The 24,562-nt window shown below is 36.8% G+C and overlaps 1 protein-coding gene across 1 annotated transcript in view; it reads left to right on the top strand.

Annotated features, from left to right (window-relative positions):
- Positions 1-24,562, top strand: part of cnih2 (cornichon family AMPA receptor auxiliary protein 2) — a 173,759-nt gene that overhangs the window by 59,253 nt on the left and 89,944 nt on the right. Inside the window, exon 2 of the mRNA XM_039769352.1 lies at positions 2,121-2,189. Within this exon, the coding sequence (XP_039625286.1) occupies positions 2,121-2,189 (69 nt within the window). The remainder of the gene's footprint in view (positions 1-2,120; positions 2,190-24,562) is intronic.

Raw genomic sequence — 24,562 nt, 5'->3', positions numbered from 1 at the left:
TAGGTTGAGGGAGCAGGGCGACTCTGTTTACTTGCAAATTAAAAAAGAACTGAAATGGGTTAACAAGACAAAGTTTGACAAAATATTCTCTAGGGAGCGGTCCAGTCACAGGGTCGGAGTGCCGTAATGTGGGTAAGTCATCTCCTAAATGAGACACCACATTTTGGGATCATCTCCCTTTTAAAGCTCCTAGACCCAAAGGAGTGTGTTCAATTGCTCTCAGTGGATATCTTCTTGGAGCTATGAATGATAAGAGAGATGCAAGAGTTAGCGATGGTGCAGTGATATCCTGGGGTGGTAGTACTCAGCCTTAGATGAGCCCGGCAGGTGACCCTCAGACACACATGCCTGGCAGTGTATATCTTCATTGTCATGTTAGACAATATGACATATGCATGGGTTAAACTTTATGGTTTCTAGAAGCAGTTTAAAAAGGGCAACATAAAATTAAGGTTATGGTGTCACTGTTTTGTTTTCAAGATACCTAAAAGCAAGTGTAGCCTGCGTCCAAATACACCAAGTTAGTCAGTTAATGGTGAAGTCTGTCATTTATAAACATTTCACCCTGAGTTGGGTAACACACTCTTGGGTGTGCCTGTAAAAAAGTTAACTTTAAGCAAGCCCAGATTACGACCCCAACAGGCCTTTAGATGATTTTACTCCTTAATACCTTTAACAATGCAGCGAATGAATACTCGGTAGTTTAATGCTTGGTGTTTTTTGGGGAACAGTGTCTCAAGCATTTCATCAGATGAGGCTGGGGATGCCTCTAGTCATTCATTTCATCTGGTTATCTCAACTCTTGGAGTCTGCATTTTTTCATTGAGCTTTGCCATCGCAGTGTTACTTAGGGCCACTGTTCTGAATTCTTTGGTGGAACGGTCTTGGTAAAAGTCAGGTCTAACAGCACTTAAGTGCTGCTCATCATAAACAATCACAAGAGTGTTGGATTTTTAAACCGTAAAGAAAACAGGATGAGAAGTCTAGTGATGATAAACCATGAGAAATGCTTGCTCCTTTTACGCTTAAGGATCCAGGCAATTGTGTGGATGTTCTATTCAGGCCTAGGTATTCTTGTGTCAATACTTCTATTTCCTCTGATGCATGAATGAAAATATAAATGTCTTATGATTGCCTTTCACTTTTTTTTTTTGATGTTCATTTTGGCTTTTGTGGAAAAAATACAACAATGTCTAATTAAACCGAAAAACACAAATTAGAAAAAATAATATTTTCCAACCAAAATACATCTTTTCATTATTTCTTTAACACTCAAAAAGGAATCTCATCATCTTTTGGTTGTTATAATGAAATATGCTTCCACCCAAACAGAAAGACAGGCTGAAAAAATGTAAATGTATACCTGCTCAAGCATCTCCCTAGAGTCGAGTCATCTGACTCCCTTTCATGGTAGTCTGCAAAACAAAAATCTTTTATATCTCTTCCATTGCCACTATTGAAGTCTTGCCAAATTCTTCCGATCTTAGGTTGTGAGACAGATTAGCTTTGGGAAGTAGGAGTAGGAGTAGGAGTTTCTGCCTAGACTGAAGTACTCAAAAATGTCATCTTTTAGCAAGTATTGCAAACAGAATTGGTATTCAATAAAAAAAAAGTGTCTAGGGTGGCACAGTGGTTAGTACCACTGACTCCCAGCAATGGTGAAATGGGTTTGATTTTCAATCTTTGTAGATTTTGTATTCTTTCCTCTAAGGCTGATACAGACTTCTCTGTATTCTCATGTTTCCTCTTTCTTCCCAAAGGATGTTAGAGTAACTCTAAAACTGGCCAGACATGAGGGTGTATGCTAGCAGGCCCTGTGCTGGATTGTCTCATCTAGGATTGTTTTTTTCCCTGTATCCCAATGCTAACAAGATGGCCTGTAGGAATTTGTTGTTTGATAACTGGATTTTAAAAATCTATAAATAATAAATGAAACTTATATAAAAGGTGCCAATACACCAGTGTTTCTGCCCTAAAGACTTAAAAGCTCATCTATGCAGTAGGCCAAACTCTAAAAAAAAATCGAAACAATCTCAATGCAAGTCTGCAAAGGTCATATCAGGTTTGAGCACAAAAATACTGTAGACATCCTTTTCATTAGTGTTTCTGTTCTCTTGCAGATTATAGCCTTTGATGAGCTGCGAAATGACTTCAAGAACCCTATTGACCAGAGCAACCCCACCAGAGCAGTGAGTGCAAATTACCTCTTTTTTACTTTATAGAAATATACAAAAGAGACCAGTGCTTCAAGTCAAGGAATGAAAAATAATTCTGTGCTTTCTGCCTTCCTTTCCTGATCTGTCTGACTTTTCATGGGGCACTTTGTTTTTTTCTGACAGTTCAGAAATATGCATTCAAGTCAATGTAACTCTATGGATTGCACAGTCCGTATTCAATTTTATTGACACATATACACAGCACAAGAAATTTTTACTTGAATGGTTTCCACAAACTAGTGACAGTTTGGGTGTGACTAGAAAAAGGCAAGTAAGCTATGGAGTTTTCTGTTTTGTGGCCTTTGTTGCAATTTAAATTGCAACTCCCATGATTCTGGACTCAGTCAACAGATTTCAAAATAAATCAATGGCCGTAACGCTTCTGATGGCATGTTTTAAGGGATAAGACATTTGTTTTTTTTTAAAAGTAGAACAAACTGAAAATTTTGCAGACAACATTTAACGAAATAAACACATTTAAAATGCCAGTTGGTTTCAATGAAATTCAAATTGAGCTGGGATGGATGAGTAAACATTAGTGCCTAAGGTAACATTTATCTGAATACATGAATACTGTAAAATGTTTGTACTCTGCGGCTGTAAATCTATTCCCTCCTGAACTGAAGCGTAAGACATCATACTAATCAGCCCAACCATGGGGCAGAAAAAACTCTTGCCTAGCCTGCTGAGTTAAAAGAATGTTCACATAAACCTTGAACAAGCAGTCATTCTTCTTCAGAGTGGAATGCTGACAATAGGTGTGCACCTTAACTTTTGTAACAAGATGAATGAATTAGGCATGGAGTTTACACAAATAGCTAAAGAGCTACTTTGAGGAGCACGCTCTTCGTATCCTGCCGACCATACACAAATCACCATTAATATAATAACTTATTGTACACACTCTTTGAGATTTTCCTTATACCTGCAGGTAAAAGCCTATTTCTTCCATGCACACATACGTCAAAGCCAGTGACAGAAAGACATTAGAATATTAGAAATGAATAGTATTTATTTTAGGTATTAATATTGAGTAACGTCTTACAACAACCAGAGAAGGGATGAGTTGCACCTCAATTATTTTATTACTTGCACAAGGCTACAGCAGTTTTGAGTGAGAATGGAAATGGAAAATGACACACAAAGTTTGAATTCATACAGATGTTGTAATCAGGAAGATTATAATTAAATAAAAAAAAAACTCAGTACATGCAGCGATAATTGTTGTCAAAGAAAAGAGCATTAAGGCAGCAGCCTAAAAAGGATACGTATAACCAGAGCTAAGAAATGCAAGATGTAAATCAGAGGGCAGAAAAAATGCTCTAACTAGTAATTTCAAAACAAGCCATAAGAAACAATGCAAGGTTTACTTCTTTTATGAATCCAAGCTTGAATGACCAGGAACGTGTGTCATTGGGTTTTAAAATGTTTAGGTTGATGTAACCATGTGAATTGCAGAGTCCACATCAATCACGATAGTGATGTCATAATGTTCAGTGTCAGGGAACTGCACTTCAACAGAAAGGTGTTTCATCTTAGCAGCAGGTATCCACAATGGCAGCACCCATAAGGAAAATAAAATGACAAAGTGGGAGAATACAAATCGTTTTTAACAATGTTAAAAACGCAAGGACACTAAAATTCATATAATAACTAGATTCTTTGGCATCCAAAACACAAAAAACATACTGAAATAATTTTAGGGGTCGAGAAACTGCTAGAAAACAAATTAAAAGAATAAGCCAGATTATGAAAATCATCACCACTGTAAGAATCTCTGATTAACAACACTGAAGGCAGGAGCAAAGGCAATCTTTTTGGCTATTGTCGTGTTATTGGATCTTTATCCATATAGCTTAGTTCAGAGAAAAAATGGCCAAATAGCTGAAAAAACAGATTTTAAACTACAGTGAAAGTGTTGCTGTGGTAGCTACTCTTTTTATCACCTAATACAAATGTTGCTTACAAAACTTAGTCTAATGAAAGATTTACTTAAGACTAGGGGGCATTTGCCCCTGCTTGCTTCATTCGCCAAACCCTTTCCCACCCCTGCCAAGAGCTACGCACAATTGTGATGAGGGGATTGAAGGCACCCCATGGAGACGTGGCCGCTCCTCCGAAACCCCTCTTAAATGGTGATACAATGGGAAACAAATTCTTTTTTTTATTTACCTCCTACTTGCTCGATCAGCTGTTGGCTTTCTGCTGCTGGCATGCCGTGATATCTGCACTTTTCTCACCTACCCCTTAGCCCAGCGTTTCTCAGCCTTTAAGTATTTGCGACCCGAGTTTTCATAACAGTTTTAATCGTGCCCCCCTAACATTTTTTTGAAATGTACTGTAGATGCATATTTTATTTTACCTACTTAACTTTTATCAACATTTATCTAACTCTATATTTATTGTTCTAGTATCATAATGTAGTTACTGTAATTTGTTTTGGTTTCAACAGATGTTTTTTTCATATTTTTGATTCTTGTTTTCTTTTTTTCACATCTTCGCGCCCCCCTTTTTGTTACTTCGCTCCCCACCCCACAGGTTGAGAACCACTGCCTTAGCCAGTGCTATGTGCTATTGTGAAAAGGTGGGCTGAATACACCCCAAGGAGATGCGGTCGCTCCTCCAAAACCCCCTCTTAAACGGTGATGCGATGGGAAAGAAGTAACAGTTTTTTTTTACCTCCTCTTTGCTTGATCAGCTGCTGCCTTCTGCTGCTCCTGTGCCGCGTGATCTGCATTCCGTGTGCCGCACCTTGTCTCTCTTCTCCTCCAGAAATCCTCAAAAACAATTCAATCTCTATTTGCTGTTCCATTATTTCACCGAGTAATATTTTCCATTTGTTTGCGCTAATGTGATCTTTATTCTCATTTTTTTGAGTCTTTCGGATTTTCCTATTTACATTATCTCTAACCTGCTCTGCATGTGTATCACTGGACTTGCTTCCAAAGGTTGTAAGTATGACGTGACTTGCCCGTCTTGCGGGACATGAAAGTGTCTCTCTTCAAAAGATTATGTCTCGTCACAGGAAAAAAGTCTCGTCTCCAGTTTTTTTTTTTTATTTTTTATAATAGAGAGATATAAAACTTAGTTTCTAATTGAAACAGTCTAAGACATCAAAACATATATGAAAGAATCTTGAACATGACATTTGGCTTATCTGTTGCTTGTACTGCCTAGAGTGCACTCTTAAAAATACTGGCTCTTTAACAGCATTGCTTGATTCTTTATTGGGATGTGCGGTTCCTCATTGAACTATGTCTTGACTAAGCACAATTTCATTCTGGAGTCGGTTCTTTCTGATTTGAAATACTTTCTAATATGTACAACAAAACACAAAATCTGTAGTGTTTGGTAGGCAATCTAGCAGGGCACTAACAAATGAAGAAAACCTTAATTTGAAAATTAGGATTCATTGGTATTTCACAAATCTGTTACCATCTAGTCCTGGTTATTTACATTATGGAGATTGTTTTGGATATAAATAAATAAACTTCTTTCTGGGACCTGCACATGGATGGTTCTTCTAGGAACCAAAAATGGTTCCCCCTATGGCATCACTCTAAAGAAGCACCCAGACACATTTATTTTTAAGAGTGTAGTCACTTGGCAGTTTGAATTTCTTTGGGACCAGAAGTGAAAACATGGTTGGAATAACAGGCCAAGATAAAAGCAAGACATTCAAATACACCAGACAACTTAGCCAAAAACACGAACCAAGATCACAGCCAAAAGGAGAGAACAATAATATAATATCTTTTATGAGGAAGCTAACACAAGGGAGTACACTTGCAAAGTCTTATGTAGACTCTGTAATCTTGGATAACCATAAAGTGCACAAAGTTGCCCTTTATACCCTTATGATGTTATGCATTCTGTATTCCCGGGTGTTTTATATACCAATGAATCTCAAAATGGCACTGCCTGTGTGAAAACAAAAGGACGTAATTAATTTTTAACTATAAGAAAACAAAACTGCAAACTAATATCTGAAATGGATCAGGCATCCAAAAAATATAAATGTGTATACGGAACCAAAAAAAAAGTCATTCATAAATAATAAATAAAATGAATATCACAGACTATTTATAGAACTGCATTTTGCAGTTCATCCCTGAGTGGATGCTTACACTTCAGAAGAATTTTGTATAGTAAAAATCATACATCATCATTACATATACCATCTGACTTTAAGTAAAATGCAACTTTTCTTTTTTTTTAACTTTTATTGATTTTATTTAAGGCATGTAACATTCCATACAATCACATCAAACTTAACAAAATTAAATTCAATTCAACCCCGACCCATGAGAAAGAGAGAAAGGCCAACAGCCTTTTGAGAGCAGTATAGAGGGAGAGGAGTTTTTCTCCCCAATATAAATGCTTATTCTAAAATGTTATTAATTAGATCCTTCCAGGTTTTAAAAATGTTTGAACAGATCCTCTAAGAGAGAAATTGATTTTTTTTCCAATTTCAAACAGAAGATAACATCAGTTACCCACTTACTTAAAAGAGGTGAGGAGCGAGATAAGTCTACGTGCTAATAGTGAAGTAAAGGCAAGCACAGTTTGTTTGTCCTTTTCTTGCTCTACTAAGTATTATTTTATTGTACATATAAAGGCCAACTAAATACATATCAAAATATAAATTTAAGATATATATCTATGTAAATCTGTAAATATTCAAAGATAACATATGGCTGCAAACCACTCATTTACTTAATATTTAGTTGTGCTATTTTCTTCTTATGTATCTTGTGTATAACCATAAAAGGCTAAAAAACTTATTTAGTCCAGTTACGAGCCTGTGTCAAATCTGGCACATTGAACTCAACTCAAGAGCCGGAGTTTACGTAAAAATTATAAAATGATATATAGTGACAGCATTGTCATGTATGCAGGTTTTCATGGGCTATTTTGGTGGACCCTTCATTAACAGCATTTAAGAAAAGAATTGCCATGAACCTAGTTTATTCATGATATATCTTGAGATTCAGTAGGTCATACCTTGACGTAGTTATAAGTTCTGAAATCACACCACAACTACCAGAGTTGGCCCAATCTCTATGTCTGAGCATATTTTTCTAACTACATACCTACAGCAAGCATGTTGAATACCAAGTTCTAATGTGGGTATATAAATACCATTATTTATTTAGATTCATAAGAGGCTATGCAAATAATAACGTAATAATGAATAGGTAACAGATTTGTGAAATACCAATGGGTTCATTATTTTAGAATGTCTTGCTGCTTACAATAACACAGGCTAAGTTCAGGTGTTCTGTAGACACACATAAGAAGCAAATGGCACAAATAAATATTAATGAGATGCATGTTTTGTAGCCATGTATCATCTTTGTTTGCTATATTTACAAATTTACATACAGATTTACCTTAAATTTACATTTTGACATGTATTTAGCTGACCTTTATATGTAAATAAAATAGCACTTAGTTTTTACTAGAGGAAGAAAAAATAATTGTACTTAAAGGCAATGTGGCTCAGTGGCTAAGGCTTAGCCCTTAGGTTATGGTTTCCAATCCTGCCACTGACACTGTGACCCTGATCAAGTCACTTCACCTCCCTATGCCCCAATTTTAAAAACAGAAGAAATGTAATCAAAGGTATCCCAGATTTTTTAAGCTGCTTTGGATAAAGGCAAATAAATAAATGTAAATGATTTGCCCTGCAATTGTCTTAAAACTTATTCAGGGTTTGTTCCTAACTGTTAAGTACAAAGTGAGTCTCTGTGCCAAGATCACTATGAAAGAGACAATGAAAAAATAAAAAAATAAATAACTGGTAAAGAAAAGGGGTCTAAAGGGACTTACCAATTTTAGTGTCAAATAAAGTGCTAAAATCTAGAACCAAAAGAGCTAACAAATCTAGAGAGGCAAAATTGAAATCATATTCAAAAGAATCATCTTGAGTTTCCAAAGCCACACTAACAAGAATTAAAAGAATTGATCCCTAATCAAAACCAATGTGATATCATGTAATGCAGTTTTGTTTTCTTCCAAATTATAAAGACTAGGTTAGCATGTGTAGGCTCTTAAAAGCAAAAGTGCCACGTCAGTTAACAAAACTAATATTTCTTTTGCCAGAACTATACTCTTCAACATGACGCTTCAGAGTCTGGTCCTTGAAAAGAATTACAAATGTCCTTGCTACGATAGTAATCGTCCTGATATGGAATGGATGTTTATTTCTGTATCTATGATGTAGTACGCCATAGGGTAACCATTTTTGGTTTTTAAAAGAACCATTCATAAGATTCATAACAGGCTACATAATTAACAATGAATAGCTTACAATAACACTGGCTAAGTTTAGGTTTCCTTGATTTGTTAGTGTCCTGTTAGATTGCCTACAATACGTTAAAGATTTCTATTTTGTCAACATGTTAGAAAACATTTTAAAACCCAAAGAACTAATTTCATATGCTAAGAATCCTTCCCTGTTCTTTATCAGGCAATGGTTCTATGAGGAACCACCCAACCCATTAAACAACCTGCACATTTAAGAGTGTACCGCACTGCTATTTTATATCATCGCACAGTGATGATGTCACATATTGCTCCAAGATATGTCATGTGATGGAAACCTGCCTAGAAACAGATAAACAGCAGTGATGCAAACTGCAACACAGGAGCAACAAGAATGATGTCAGAATGAAGTAATGAAGTAAAGAATGAGAAGTAATTGTAAATAAAGCAAACTATGCCTGAAATTAGAGCACAAACAGTGACGTGCAGTGAGGTTCATGGCTGGTGAGGCACTGAGTCCTTCAGAGTCAGATTTACAAATATATGAACCCAAAAGAATAGCTTACTGACTATTCAGTTGGCAGCATGCACATTGGTTATGTTTCACATCTCATCAGAATTATTTGCACATCATAGGTAAGGCACATATTTGGCTAAAAAAGAACAATACATTTATGGCGGCGGGAGAGAGCAGAGAGAGCGCATTTGCTCTGCATCCACTATGTATTCTAAAATATGAATTCCACAATTCATACTCATTAATTACAAATGAAAGTACTGAGTGATATACAAAAAAAAAACGGATTTCAATTTTGACCTTAATTGAAATATTTCATTTTTTTAAAGCTTTTTATTCTGATGCTTTAATCAATTTTAATAGAGACTGTTCGACGAAAGAATAACAAGAAAAACAAAAGAATATCTTATTTAAGGTCAAAGGTTGTTTTTTTCTTAGTCTGATCTCATTTTTTTTTTAAAAATTGAAAACTGTTTATGGTCTTACCTTTATTTGTGAATGAAGTCCATCCGCCTAGCCTTCTCCATGAAAATCTCCGTCAATTTCTTGTAAAAGTCTTCCTTATTTTCCTTTAGTTTTAAGTCTTAATCTTCCATTTTCACAGTCAGTCAGAATAAAAAATAAAAATAAACTGACCGCTCCAGTGCACTTGACTTTCTGATATCACTAACTTATTGGCGCCTCTGTGTAGAAGAACAGCAGCAGTGAGCACCTGTTGGGCTCACATGTGCCCCCTTCAATGTGGCACGGTACTGTCTGCTTCACCTTGTGCCATTTCACTGCGGTTTTATGTCCAATCAGCAAGACTAAATATGTCTCACATATTCATTAAAGATATTAGCTAGACTGTGGAAAGTCAGGATGTATAATAGACGTGTTTGCAAACATCATATTGGTGACATTCAGAGAGGCAGCAACAGGCATGCGCCAGTTGCATGCATTAACCCTGTGTGTGTGGGAGAGTGCAGTCAGGTTTAGCTCATCGCTGCTGCAACTCATGTTTCTCCCCTGTATCTGAACAGGAAATCTGCAAATTCAGAGATTTTGACTATAAAAATGATCAAAATTATTGGAATCATACAGAAAACACATTTATAGCACAGACCAGTGGGCAGATTTATTTTATATTATTGTTATTAGTTTTTTTTACTTTTCATGATGGCTCTGCCTCACCTGCCTCCCCTGACGGCACATCCCTTAGCACAACCATAAAATATTCCAGTTTATAACACTGACAAGTTGTTGAGATTTAGGGCTCCAAAGACACTTTATTAAAGTTAGTGGGTTCAGAAAATAACTAAGTTGACCAATAAATAAATGAATAAGTAGAAATTAACAATTAAAGAAAACATGACTTTGTCAAGTTCAAGTGTCTGCTTTATTCTATGACAAGTAAATCTTTGTTTAAATATATACAAATAAATTATCCAAAAGCAGTACACCTTAAGCGTGTTAAGCCAGCACTTATTTTGGTAAAAACTATTGTTACACTCGCCATGATTCATCATAGCCAAAAATGCATATAATCACAAGGCCGCGTAATTGTTTATGTTCATTTTGTTTATTGTGTATCCTCAAGGCATTGTAAAAGAAAAAAAAAACAAGGTATGACCCAGCAATAACACAGGCAGCACAGACCTCCAATAGAGGCCATCAGTCAATATTTCCTTCCAGCACATGATTTATCACTGCTTCCTTAATAATTTCTTTAGCCATGCGAATCATCTAAGATATTATGTATTAGATGATTATCAAACACTTATATTCATCTAAAATCAAAACAACAATAAAAAAGATGAGTTCAGACAACAAAAGTAAGTTGGCTTTGGCCAGGATAGTACTCTACAACATGCTCCTTCAGAGTCTGTTCCTTGAAAAGGATTACTATGCTCCTTTCTAGGACAGCAATCATCCATTCATTTGCAATCCTGGCATGGAATAGCTGCATATCTCTGTATCTGTGATGTAGTATGGCAATGTTTCTTTTGGCTGTATAACTGTGTGAGATTTAGATGAGACTGCAAATTATTAACCCCTGGAATGGTTCATTCATTAGAAGAATGATAGACAAATGTGTTGTTATGTGATCTAAAGATGATAACGTGATGATGACAAAGACACAAGCAATTTATTCTGCCACGTGGCACAAGACACTAATCTATTATTGGTAAAGCAATCCACACATGTCCTGAACTCTAAGGAACACTGACATAGAATGTGGTGGAAATGACTTTAATTTCCCTTATTATTTACTAGTGGAGTCAAATAGTCCCCAGCTTGCTGTGAAGTGAACATCACTCGCTGGCTCTCTGTCTCTCTGCACCAACGCGCCCCCTGCCAAGAAAGTGCTCCAAAAATAAAGCTGCTACCTGGAAACACATTCATTAACATCTTCATTAACGAACCAAGTCCACCACAGCAAATTTAAACTGAATAAATTGTAGCATGAAAGAAAGGCAACAACAGATATCCTTTTAGTTTGTGCAATTTGTAGAATATAAGCAATATACTTTAATTTGGTCAAGTTAAAAATATTCTGGCGATAAAGATTTATCAAATTAGACAGGCACCAGTGAGAGTTGGTCCTAAATTGCCTTTCTCTTATATTCCCCTGAAGAATGAGGTCAGGAAACTGCCCTGACTACTAATGGATCAAATGAAATAAACATATTCCATGAATGAATGGTCACTTTTGCCCAGGATTGGCTACAGAGATTCTGGTGCCTCAGGAAATGATTTTTGATGTTGTGTACATTTTCCTGCTCCACTTCTTGGATTACAAACTAACTTCCTAATAATGTTTGCTAACATTCATACATCCTTGTGTAACCATGAGGCAAATACAAATAAAGTATGAGTGTCCTAACTAATTATGATGGAATGGAATATGAGGTAAGATACTTGTCATTTTAAATAGTTATATCATTGTTTCCTGTCTGTCTCTCTGAGCCTAGTAAGAATTCACCAAACATTGTAAGACCACCAAATGAATATAAACTAGTTGGCAGCAAAAACAGCAAAGAGAAGGACAAAAGCCAGAGTAAAATGATTCTTGTCTCCCAAGTGCATATCCACCTTTCCACCATCATGATCCTTTTCCTTGCAGAATGGTTAATATCACTACTGAAGCCCGCTTATATCAGTCACTTTTCAATAACCATAGACCTCAAGATGTTAGAGGTTCAAAAAGGCCAGAGTACAGAATTAAGAATCTGTATAATGTACACGGCTAATTAGTCCTATAGTACAAAATATACTGCAAAACAAAAGAAACACATTGTTTTTGTTACAAAGGTTCTCACAAACTACCTATTCATTTCTTTTTGACTTATATCTGAGAAAGACAAGATCCATTTTGTGGATGCTGACCATTCCTTTCAGAATCCCCATGCAGGTGAAGTACTGAGAAAAGCACATCAATCAGTTATTTGGTCAGATGGTCAGCCAAGGTAAGCCCTCTGCTATCAGTTATTTGGTAAGATGGTCAACTAAGGAAAGCCCTCCGTTAGAGTGATGGCCTACATCCAAATTTGCTTGAGTTGCCCTGTTCTTGTCACTGCTATTGCTACTTCTGCAGGCCTGGTAATTGTAACTTGATTGGTGCAAGCATTCAAAACCACCTTAAAGATAGCAATATTCTGCTCTTCACTTTTGTTCATTTTTTTTAGATGGTGACATGTCTAATGGTCTGCCATGTTAATCTTTCTTATTTATGGCCCAATCTTCACGAAATTTGGTAGGTGGCTTCCCTGCGCTAACCAAAACCGATGTACGTACTTATTTCAGTGGTATGATGCCACTGTCGGCCGCCATATTGAAGTTTCCAATGTCACTAATTCTCCAACTTCCCGTGTAGGTAGAAGAATAAAAGGCAAAGCCCTCACTGACTCACTGACTGACTCACTCACTCACTCACTGACTCACTTATCACTAATTCTCCAAGTTCCCGTGTAGGTAGAAGGCTGAAATTTGGCAGGCTCATTCCTTACAGCTTACTTACAAAAGTTAAGCAGGTTTCATTTCGAAATTCTACGCATAACAGTCATAATGGTCGACAACGTCCGCCATGTTGAACTTTCTTATTTATGGCCCTATCTTCACGAAATTTGGTAGGTGGCTTCCCTGCACTAACCGAAACCAATGTACGTACTTGTTTCAGTGGTATGATGCCACTGTGGGCCGCAATATTGAACTTTTCAACGGTCTTTGTTACTTATGGGCCCATCTTCAAAAAATTGGGTACGCGGGTTCCCAACGCTAACTGAATCCTACTTACGTACATATATACGTCCATAGCCTGCAGCTCGGTCACTGTGTGAGGCGGTGTTGGGTCCCCCATCCCAACGCCTCCCACGTTGTTGGCTGCCTGCCTATATAAGGCCGTCCGTCGCTCCAGTATCTGCATTCCCTTCCTTGCTACGCCACGGGATTCACGTCTCCCTGCTGATAACTACAGCCTTTTAATTTAATCCACGGCTTCTCCGCTGTTTTATTGTTCATTTATTACAATTATAGTTATTGTGTAGGTATTTTAGACTTACCTTACATTGTTCAGGTACCCATTTTCTTTATCATTCCAACCGTACCCCCATTAACATGTCTATTGAGGTGATCACCATCGATCAAAGAACTGTCACTTACCGAGTGGTTTCCATGCCCGGAGATGGCACCTGCCTTTTCCATTCTCTTTGTTACATATTGCACGGCCATATCAGGCTCACTCTTGATATCTGGAGGAACATTGTGTCTTATGTATTGAATGACTGGGTCAGGTTCAAGGTGTGGACTGATGACGGTACAGGAGATAATTATACCACACAGGAGCACTATAAGAGTGAAATGCTTAAGCCCTTCACCTATGCATCTGCATGTGAGTTGATGGCTGCTGGTGAATTGTTCGGTTGTCACTTTCAAGTGTACCGAAATGGCCAAATATTTTACACTTTTCGACAACCGCCAAAGCCTTTAAAAAATCTTAGATTGACAGGTGACGATTTCAGTAGTGGACACTTTAATGTTTATGAATGTTTAAACTCTCAAAAGCTGGATGTGAAGTTATCGATGAAACTGGTTGTATACTTACAACACTTGACAGATGCCGAATGTCTCTTCAACACAAGTCCTACAAATACTGTCTTATTTGAAACAAACCATGAAACTCAAACCGATTATGAAAGCAGCAATCCAAGCTGTGAGATTTGAAACAAGATTACTGTTCACATGGCCAACTGTACGTTGCATGCTCAAGAGTAAGCTCAGCGCACAGCTTGGTCATATTACAACCGGAGGGCCGAACTCACAATGTGGTATACAAAGAGATCCTTAACAAATAATTATTGGTATATTTTCCCTCAGTTTAATAAGGTTTAATTTTCTTCTCAATAAAAATTTTAATGCAATATTTTGCTGCTTCGAAGCACGGGTATTTTGCTAGTCTTCTATAAGTATCACTGGTTAGTATTTTCTTAAATTTTGTAATGTTCATGTTTCATAACTTTGCCCCATCTAAATCATTAAATTTACTGCTGTTACCTAACCCTGATATTGTATTTATATTGCTTGGGAACTTTAAAAATAAGGCGGTCACACAAAGTGCCATGATCTCTATTGGTTTTGGAACATATTTTCAGTATTTTTATCATTTCTGTCTTGCTAGGATTAATTTATATTTATTGTCCAAGGTCTTTTTGACACGTTAGATGACATCATTCTGTTGGGTTGTGTTTTCAGTCTATGGATGCCCTTTCATTCCTGAGGCACAATGTGTCAATTGATGACATGTCAGACGCCATCTTATAAAAGAGAAGGGGTTTTGGACATTTCTTGTCTGAAGTTTACATACAGTTTCTGGAATAGAATAAAAAGTGTTTTTTGTTTAACAATTGCGATTAGTATATGCATTGTTTTATTAGCTGACTGCAAGATTATAGTTCCTCTTTAAGGAGTTTCTCAGTAGCCAACCAGAATTTACCAACCAAAAACATTATGTGTGACTGACTGAGCACAGCAAGATACTTTTTAATTCTTTGTCATTAGCTCAGGAATGAAGGAATGAATATCTCATAATTAATTAAACCAGAATATATTTGGGATTTTGATAAAAACAGGTATTCCTTAAACCAACCCTTGAATTCTTGAGGAGAACATACAAATTGTACAATACAGTGAGAAGGTTTGGGTCCAATCCAATTTGACTTTTTTTTTTTATTTCAATATTCATGTGAGTCCTACTGAATGTTCCAGAAAATTCCTAGTTCCTCTTCTTTGAAAAGCTTCAGAAATTGCTAAGTCTTTCTTATAGTAGACAAGCATCCCAACTGGGCATGTTTCTAGTACCTTCCTAGCCGAGATAAAAGAAGAGAAGAGTGGGGAAGGACAGTCTCTGAGGGGTGTTTATTCCCCCCTCATGCTAGATGGCAGCAGCCTGCGATATCGGCACTCATTCAATTAAAAGCAGAGAATTGTACTGCAGCAGCACATTTCCGCTGGGGTCAATGGGTGCCACAAGAGGGAGCTGCAGGAAAATGTATTCCCTATTGTGCGACCCGGAAGAACTTCCAATGGGCAGTAGCCTAGGCACAGAAAGTACTCCCAGGGACTGCACTCCCTTGTCCAGGCAAGTCGGAGCTGGGAGGAAGGAAGGCATCACTCAGCTGGAGGGGGGCAGTATGGTCCTGAAAAGAGAGGTGATTGTAGAAGAGACAACTCATGTTTCAATAATTTTTGAGGTATTTATTAAATAAATAACCTTGTTTGAACTCTGTTAATGTAGTCGTGTTTAGGGGTTCTATTGAGCCCCAGTCTATCACAAGTGCAACATTCTAAATTTTGAATTTTAAATAAGACCTCACATTATTTTGACTGATTAGTACTCCAAAAGTAGGACCTGAATTCATAATTCCTTACTTTATCTTCTATAATTTTAGGTGACCAGTGTATCCAGCAGGAGGCAGAAGCCCTCTCAGCATTTTAGTTCTTTTAAAGAATAGTATTTCTTTAGTAAGAACTAAAATGTTCCTTCCCCCCGAACTTGGTTGAAAGGTAAAACTAATGAAAAACTGCGCTCACCTAACTTCTTCAGAAAGCTGATCACTAACAATCAGTTGAAAAAAATCCTACTTGGAGAAAAAAAATTAAGTCTCTGCTTTCCTTTTAACTGGATTATGTTGGAGCATACACTGCAAGCAAAGATCACAACTAAATGAAGTGCAGAAAAAGAAAAGCTGTCTTCTTTATTTCAAGGTGGTGGAGCTTTCCTCCAACATGCGCTGTATCTTTATAATGTTTTATTTTGTCAAGGCAAGCTTTATCAATCAAGTTAAAGTATTTGTTGTTTTTTGTTTAGTCCCTTTATACACAAAGTTATATAACATATAAAACATTCACCCAGTCTACACAGTTATTATGTTCACATTTCAAAAACTCAATACTGTAACCCTGAGCACAGGAGCAATCCATCCAATGGCAGACACTTCTGTAACTCAGACCTTAACAAATAAACAATGTGTCAACTGCCAAAAATGGCCATGTTCAATGACCACAGCAATACCCTAAACACTCCACTAACTGCCAGCATGTTCACAACAGCATTACAGCAACACACAGCAATTTGCTTCACTGTACAGCATGCAACAGAATAACACTGCATTGACACAGACACCCAAGTTGTTGTCTTAAACAAACTTGTTTTCACCTTGTTTGTAGAGTCTTGCTACAGGCAGTTAGAACTATATGTTTATCTCCATTAAATGTCATTTTCCAGGTGTCAAACATTTTTGCTGGATATTTCACGCTGCTTTAGTAACTTAGTTGTCCTATTTTATGTTATCTATAAATTTCACAAGTTTAATAATGATGCCAGCATCTAGGCCACTGATATATGCAAGAAATAATAGTGATTTCAGAATCAATCCACAGAACACATTACTCTGGTCTGAAGCTGTCATTTATCTATTGTATCTTTGACACTTCATTTTCTCCCTTTGTCTTATCCTTCTCTTTCTTTTCTTTGATATACTGGCATGTTGATTTTAATGTGTTTGCCTCTTGCTGTTGCTCTATGTGCATATAATTCATTGTTTCATCTTGATGTGTAATGCCTGCTGTTTTGTAGAGGTTTATAACTTTCTTCTTCATGCAAAGATAAGATTAATTGATTGAAAGATCATTTTTCTATTCTTATGAACCGTACATGTAATCGAGATCAGCACCTGAGCCCCTGTGCTCATATTAAATGGGTATTGACAATAAATGGAATGATCTTTAAATTACCAACATAACATTGTAAGGAAATAATAAAATAGCTAGTAAATGAGAGGGCATAGAACTAAAACAGACGTGTACCTACCTACTCACCCAAACAGAAAAAGAGTGCATTGTGTTTTAGTGAAGAACGGTAAGTTCCACAAATAAATGTTGAGGTACCAACCCGGTTGTCCCCATTTAATTCAGTCCACAATACAACAAATATGGGAGCTATGCACCCTTGTACATTGTTCAAAAGAATAATCAAAATAAGAAAGCCATTTGGCTAAGTAAATTGTCAGGCTCTGGTAAGAGTGGAAGGTGCTCTGTTCTGCTGTGCAGTCTCTTTGAAATTGAACATTTCCTTCCAGCAGCTGTAGGCTTTATAGGCGGGGGACTGAAAAGGGTGGAGTCAGTTGCCCTCACTGGGCATCTTTTCTGTTCTGTGGAAGAAACAAAACAGGAGAAGGTTAGCCTGAGCACGCACGCCCCCTCTTGACCCAGGGTGGTATTACCTACCTCAGATGAGCCCGGAGGGTGATCCACAGACATGCATGAGTGTGTCTGTAAAGTGCAATTTTTATTTTTGCAGTCATTTTATGTAACACCATTCATGATGAAATCCATCCCAAAGTATATTGTTAACAGTACAAAGCACAACATTATGCTTACAAAGACTCATATTTAGGCAACTTGAGTGCCAACAGTCAAGTCACTTGCTCAGGATCACAGAGTAAGTTGGGGAGGGGATTGGATTGCAGTCTTCTTCTACTGCATCAGATGATTACCCATTAAGGTTAATAAAAACCAAATAATTTCTTGCAACCTCACGGTTATTTTTATGTGCCACTTTCCTTAAGGCAAATTTTAGCTCATTTTTTAAATTGAACTGAACTACTAACAAATACATTGCAAGACTTCACTTTGCTGTATGTGAGAATTAGGTTTCTCAGGATGTGCACTTGATATCATGACAGTTTATATTCTTGGTGTTAGTGGTATTATGCACAAAAGCTCTACTGGAACCCTCAGTTTTGAAGCTAAAGAACAATGTATTTTTTATAATTATCTTTAAATTAATTTTGGATAATGTATTTTCATCGGTTAGATATACGTGGACATTTTTGTTAAGGAACAGGAAACATATTGTAGTGGGATTTTTATGGAAGGAGTCAATTATGAAGCTTGGTTATCCACTACAGCCATTGAAGTCCTTTGGCTTGACTGGCTAAGATGGTAACTTTTCATGTAGGGTGTGGACCTGACGTTTGCACCCCAGGAGCCCATTGAGGTTATTATTGAAATAATTGCAACCAGAGTGAAGAGAACCCAACTATAATGTTATAGGTAATACTAAGGAACTAAACTGGGGTAGCAGAACAAAGGCAGTAAGATTCCAAACAACAAATGTAGAGGAATGCTTTACTGGCCTTTGCTAATAAATAGCAAAGAATAGCCATTTATATTGAGTTTATTCTACTTTGTCCTTGGCTTGGATCCTGCCTTGTGCCACCTGCTGTAGAGCAGTGTTGTCAAACTGAGGCTCTGCTAAAGGTTCTCTTTCCAGCCGCTTACTTAATTATAAGCCGATTACTACTCCCAACAGATGATCGATTAACTTGAACCTATTTGCACCTATGTGCCTATCATAAATATCTATTTCAATAACATTTCTGAAAAGAACAAAATGATGATCTGAGAAATATCTACTGTGGCAGAACGAGAGCAGAGAATTAAATAACATGTTTCATTAACAGCAAGAACTAGCTTCTAATTCAGAAATTATTGAAAAGGAAGCCACTCCAGAAACTGAATTTGAGTCCCCTAAATTAGCTGGTCATCTGTTGGTGTTTTTAGTATTTCATTATTGTTTAGCTGCTAGTTAAGGAAAAATAAACAACGAAGAGCTCCAAATATTCAAAAGCAAGTGAATTAAAATGAAGAAAAAAGATGTTTGTTCCATTAGCAAGAATAATTGATTAATAATTAAGAAAAAAAGCTGGTCCTCCAGGATCTGAGTTGGACACCCCTGCCATAGGGATCATCTCAATGGATTAAGTTAAATTAAAGGGGGATGACAGGAAATTTACATGTAGGGTTAAGAACCTTGGTTTTAACCTTTGGCCCGGCCATTAGAAAATTGGAAAACTGTGGAGTTTGCATGTCCTTGTCATGTCTACATAGGTGTTTCACTTGATATTTTGGTTTCATTCCAAGTTGAGAAGAAGTATGGGGCAGGCTAAATGGTGACTTTGAAATGGAGTAGTATGAATGAGTGTTAATGTGCCTGTAAACATGTGTTGTTTACTGCCACACTGGCTGTGGATATTTGTGTTTTATATTTCCTGCTCCTGGGGTGAGCTGTGGCTCCCATCCTTGCAAACAAGGGAATAGGAAACAAATGAATGTTTTGAAATATGTACCTGTGAAAATGGTTTCTACTGCAGCATCTGGAGGATAAATAGATAGATAGATAGATAGATAGATAGATAGATAGATAGATAGATAGATAGATAGATAGATAGATAGATAGATCGATCGATCCAAGGGTAAATGTAGCGTTTACAGGGGCTCACTGTTTCATATTTAAGAAAATTGAATATATTGAGTATTTGACACAGTGGCACAGAGGTTAGTGCTGAGATCCCACAGCTCCAGAGACCTGGATTGAAGTGATGCTTGCTCTCTGTCTTTGTGTCTTTATGTCTGTATGTTTTTTTTTCTGCATACTCAAGACATTGATGTTGGGATAAATTGGCACAGCGTGTGTCAGTATGCCCTGCAATGTACTGGCACCCTCTTCTTGTGCACAGTGCTGCTAGAATAGGCACTGTTTTATCATAACCTCAAATGTAGATTAAGCAGGATCAAAAATTAATGGATGGGTGGAAGGAAGAATGTGTTAACTCCAGTCATTAAACAGCAGAGAATCTCAGGAAGTCGTTGGACTACAATCAAAGCCCTGGCAACAAGACATCTTATAAAAAACAAAAAAACTAAATTAAAGACAGACTAGGTTTCAGTTTCTACAGCTGGGATCATTGCCTGAGTACCTCCAGGATTTAAAATGACTGCACATCAGCAGCTCTAATATTACCTGCACCATATGAATTCACATCATGAAGACAACTGTGCTACTCGAGACAGAAAAGAATATTCAGCATACATCTTCCAGCTGAGCCCATAACCTTTTAACCTGTTCAGTCAGAATGCAGTTCATTTATGTTTTTTTTCTTATTCTTTGCTGCTTGCCTTTTCTCTCTTTATTTTTTACTTATTTTTCCATATCATCTTCATCTGTTTTCATGATAAAGGGGAATATATTGATTTCATTTGCTGTGGCCACTTCCACTTTCACCTCAACCCCAATCACTTGACCCAATATGGCAACAATAAATCTTTAGAAACAAATGCATCCTTATTACAGGGTGAAATGCAGTGCTTGACTTGACCTCATCTACAGTATAAAATTAAAAATTATACAGCTTAAAGCATACTAGGTAATTTGCTAGTTTTTTTGCTAGGTGTTTGTGTAACGATTTTCAAGCTCAACTCCTTGGCCAATAAGCCTCATTGCTCCTCTTTGCGGTATGTAAGATAAAATAAGCAGAAGATGCAAACTCCACAAAGAAAACAACCCTTCACGAAGTTGCTACATCTGGCTCTGTCATGGCAAGGCATTATTGTTGATGCTTTACGCAAACATTGATTACCAGTGTATTTGCCTCCCGTTTCTGCCAGACAATGCCCCCTTGTAACATATTTCTCAATGTCCCTTTATTATAATTTGTGGCTGATATCATTTCTGTGTTACTGTAATCTTTAATCACATTGTCAACCTTTTTACTCAGAGGGCTGGCTAATTCTAATCTTTATTTCTGGAAGCAGCTTGATTTGTCACATTTTGTTGCGGATTCCTTGGCTAGGCTCTCTTTCTGTTATTATTTTTATTCCTGGGAGGAGTCCTGTGCCATGCTGGCTTTTAGGAGATCTAATTAATGTGTAATTCCTGAAGCTGTTCACTGCAGTGGACAGGCTGCTCTGAAACCCGAACCACTGGCTCATCATTTGCAAGCTAATTAGTAGTTCTCACATTGCAACATAGCATATTTTCTGCTTGCCTGAGATGCTTATTGGGAGACTAGGAGGCCAACATATACTCTAGGCGCAAATGATTAGAGATTATTAAAGGCTACGAAACCCCAGCCATGTGCAGTTGGCAGGTTGGTCACCTCATTCCTGAACCAATAATGACGTAGATTTCTTCTCTTGAGGTGTACATTTGTCCTACCTCGGGCAGACAGCTTTTGATGGCATTAGTCAGGTCTGCCATACAAAGTCATAAAGAAACAAGAGCACAGACCTGTGGTGTGAAACACTGTGATATCCTTCATTAAGTTCCACTGTATCAGCATTACTAATATTGCCATGATAATAATATGATAAATGTCAATCATTTTTATAAATCTGCTTTCTCCATTAACAGAGTCTGAAAAGTAGCAGTCTAACTCAGTTGCATCTGATTTAAGGCAGTAAGCTATGCTGGTCCATCCCAGATTACATTCACATGCACACATACTGTACATTCATTTATACCCAGCCAATTTACAAACACCATCTTTGGAATTTGTGGTGAAAAAATGAATACACAATGATAACCCACAGAGACGTCACACAAACATCACATTAAATGCACCTCCTTTCAATAAATGAACAATTAATTGCCCAGAACTACAGTATTGTATTCCTTTTACAAATAATGTTATCCTTATCTCAAAAGCACCATGGTGAATATAATGCTCCAGTCTTGTTTCTTCCCATTATGCACCATTTTTTTTTAATTAAATCCGAATCTACTACATAGCATCCCATTGTGAAAGCTGATGTTGCTCAAAGTATATCATCCTTGGTTTGCATTCAGTTTACAAATTAAAATGTAATTCCCAGCCACAGTTTTAAACATATTGTGTTTCAGTTTCCATCATAAAACAAGTGAATTTTACTACATACTAAATATTCTTAGACTAAATAGAAGCAGTCTGTGCCAGCCATTTTTGCTTTGCAGCCTCCCCTACCATAATCTATCATCTATGGGGGAAGAGTGAAAGCTTTAGATTCGTCAAAAATTTTGATCTCCAGGTTTTGATGGATCTCAATATTTTAGGATCCCCAGATACTGAAAACATTGATATATTGATTATCAGTGTGTGCCTGTCTATGTGTATGTGTGTGTGTCTGTGTATCACAGTTTCTTGAGGACGGTCTAAAGCTAAAACGGTTGGATGGAAAAATACCAAACTCGAAACTTAAGCCTGTTATGAGATGACGATGTGCTGATTAGTTTTTGAGCCAAATCGTAAAACAGAAAGAGGCACTGTAGAGGAATCTCAAATACCGTAATTCTGCAATTAATTATGAATTCTTCTTGGTAATTGCTATTATAACAACCTATATTATGATTAGAAAGATCTGAATAATTACTGAATGTTATAGAATAGTTTGCATTACTTGGTTCCTAGGGCACAGAGCTTACTGATGCTCACGTCCAAATTTTTTGGCTTTATATATTGGACTTTAGTGTTTCAGTTTCTTCATTCTTCTGGTTTTTGATCCTGGACTGCTTAAATCTTTCTTTCATCTTTTGGTACAACCTCATTAATAAATCGTCTGTCATCTTTCATCTTTTAATGGTGCTAGTACAGCTGTGAGGTGGCCAGACATGTGAGACACAGCTGATCACTGCTATTGGTTTAAAAAGTATTTTTGTCCAATGGGATTCAACATCTGTCCTGTTTGTAATGTAAAATATACAACAGGTGTTCTTAAATTATTTAAAACCCTTTTGCTCTAGAACTGTCTTGTTTTAGATTAATTTTATTGCTATACTACAACTTCTCCTCCACCACTATCCCCTTACATGATATTATGAAAACAAAGACAGTGATTATATTTATAAGAAAGTTTTAAAGAAACAAACAAACATAGACATTGTACTGGTAAATATTTATATACACCAATACATTATACATATAAGGCAGTTGTAAACACAACCTTAGAATATTTCGATTCTGTCACTGTCCTTATAATAAAAAGAAAGAATCCACAAAAAAGTATGTTTCAAACTTTAATAGAAATGTATCTGTCATCTTGGAGAAAAGAAACAATGCCAAAGTTTGGAAACTGCACAGCTCACCAGTTTTAATCTGCCAGGTAAAACAACTTTAAACAAGTTATAGTATTCCAGTTGCCAAATGTTCCTTTATAATCCCAAGCACTATTGTTCCTCTTCACTTTGGCTTTGATCCTTGTTCTCAGCTTGGCAGTATATAAGTTGATTTCTGGTAATGCATAAAGCAATGGTAGCCACTTCATAGGTAATCTTTTTGTAAATGAACTTGCTTTTCATATTTCAACAAGCTTCAAGAGAATACTGGTATGAACAATTTTAACAAATGTATTTCAACAGAAAGATACTCTATGTAGTTGATTACACATGTGCCTGTCCATCATATCTGGGGGAGCATCTATATTAGAAGAATTAAAGGGCTTAAACTTATCAAGTCAAGGTCACATGACTCTGTGGGCTAACATCATCTTAAAATGGGCTGTCATCTTGAACATGAGTCAAGGCATGGACTAATGGAGGGAATAATATCCTTATATGAATTTTAAATACGGATTTGAGTGCTTAAGATGGACAATTGGAGGACACATAGACATCATTGTCCGGGAAAGGACAGTACACTGACTAGAGAAAATGATGAAAGGTAGCAGGTGAGGTTACAGACAAAATTAGGCACCAATTGCCTAAATTCAAGGGCAATAAGGAAGCCACAAGACAAAAAACATAAAAAGGCTAATGACTCAAATATAACAAGACACCGGTACACACGGTAAAAATGGGTTTACAATGGAAATCAGGGAGCTTTCCTAGAGGAGATATTAGGACCAAACAGATACATTGAATTGCATCCCTCATTCATGAAGTTTCTTATATTTTTGTGTTTTAGTCCATAATGAATGGCTTTAGGTTAATGAAATGTAATTGCTGTTGTCGAGCAACAATATATATTATAGTCCTCAAAAGACATGATCATTCATGATAGTTTATCTTATAAGACGCATTTTTCAATTGCAGCACTTTCAAAATGGAGCCTGGTGCAAATTATATGAATGAGGTCCTTAGAAATAATGATAAGCAAATGAAATAGAACCGTTAATGGTGATTTGAAAATATTGAAATTAATATTGTCAGTCAGTCAGTCATTCTCCAACCCACTATATCCTAACTACAGGGTCACGGGGGTCTGCTGGAGTC

Source organism: Polypterus senegalus, chromosome 11, assembly GCF_016835505.1.
Source record: "Polypterus senegalus isolate Bchr_013 chromosome 11, ASM1683550v1, whole genome shotgun sequence".
NCBI lineage: Eukaryota > Metazoa > Chordata > Cladistia > Polypteriformes > Polypteridae > Polypterus > Polypterus senegalus.
The sequence above is the reverse complement of the archived record's forward strand: the minus strand, read 5'-3'. Positions and strand labels throughout refer to the sequence as shown.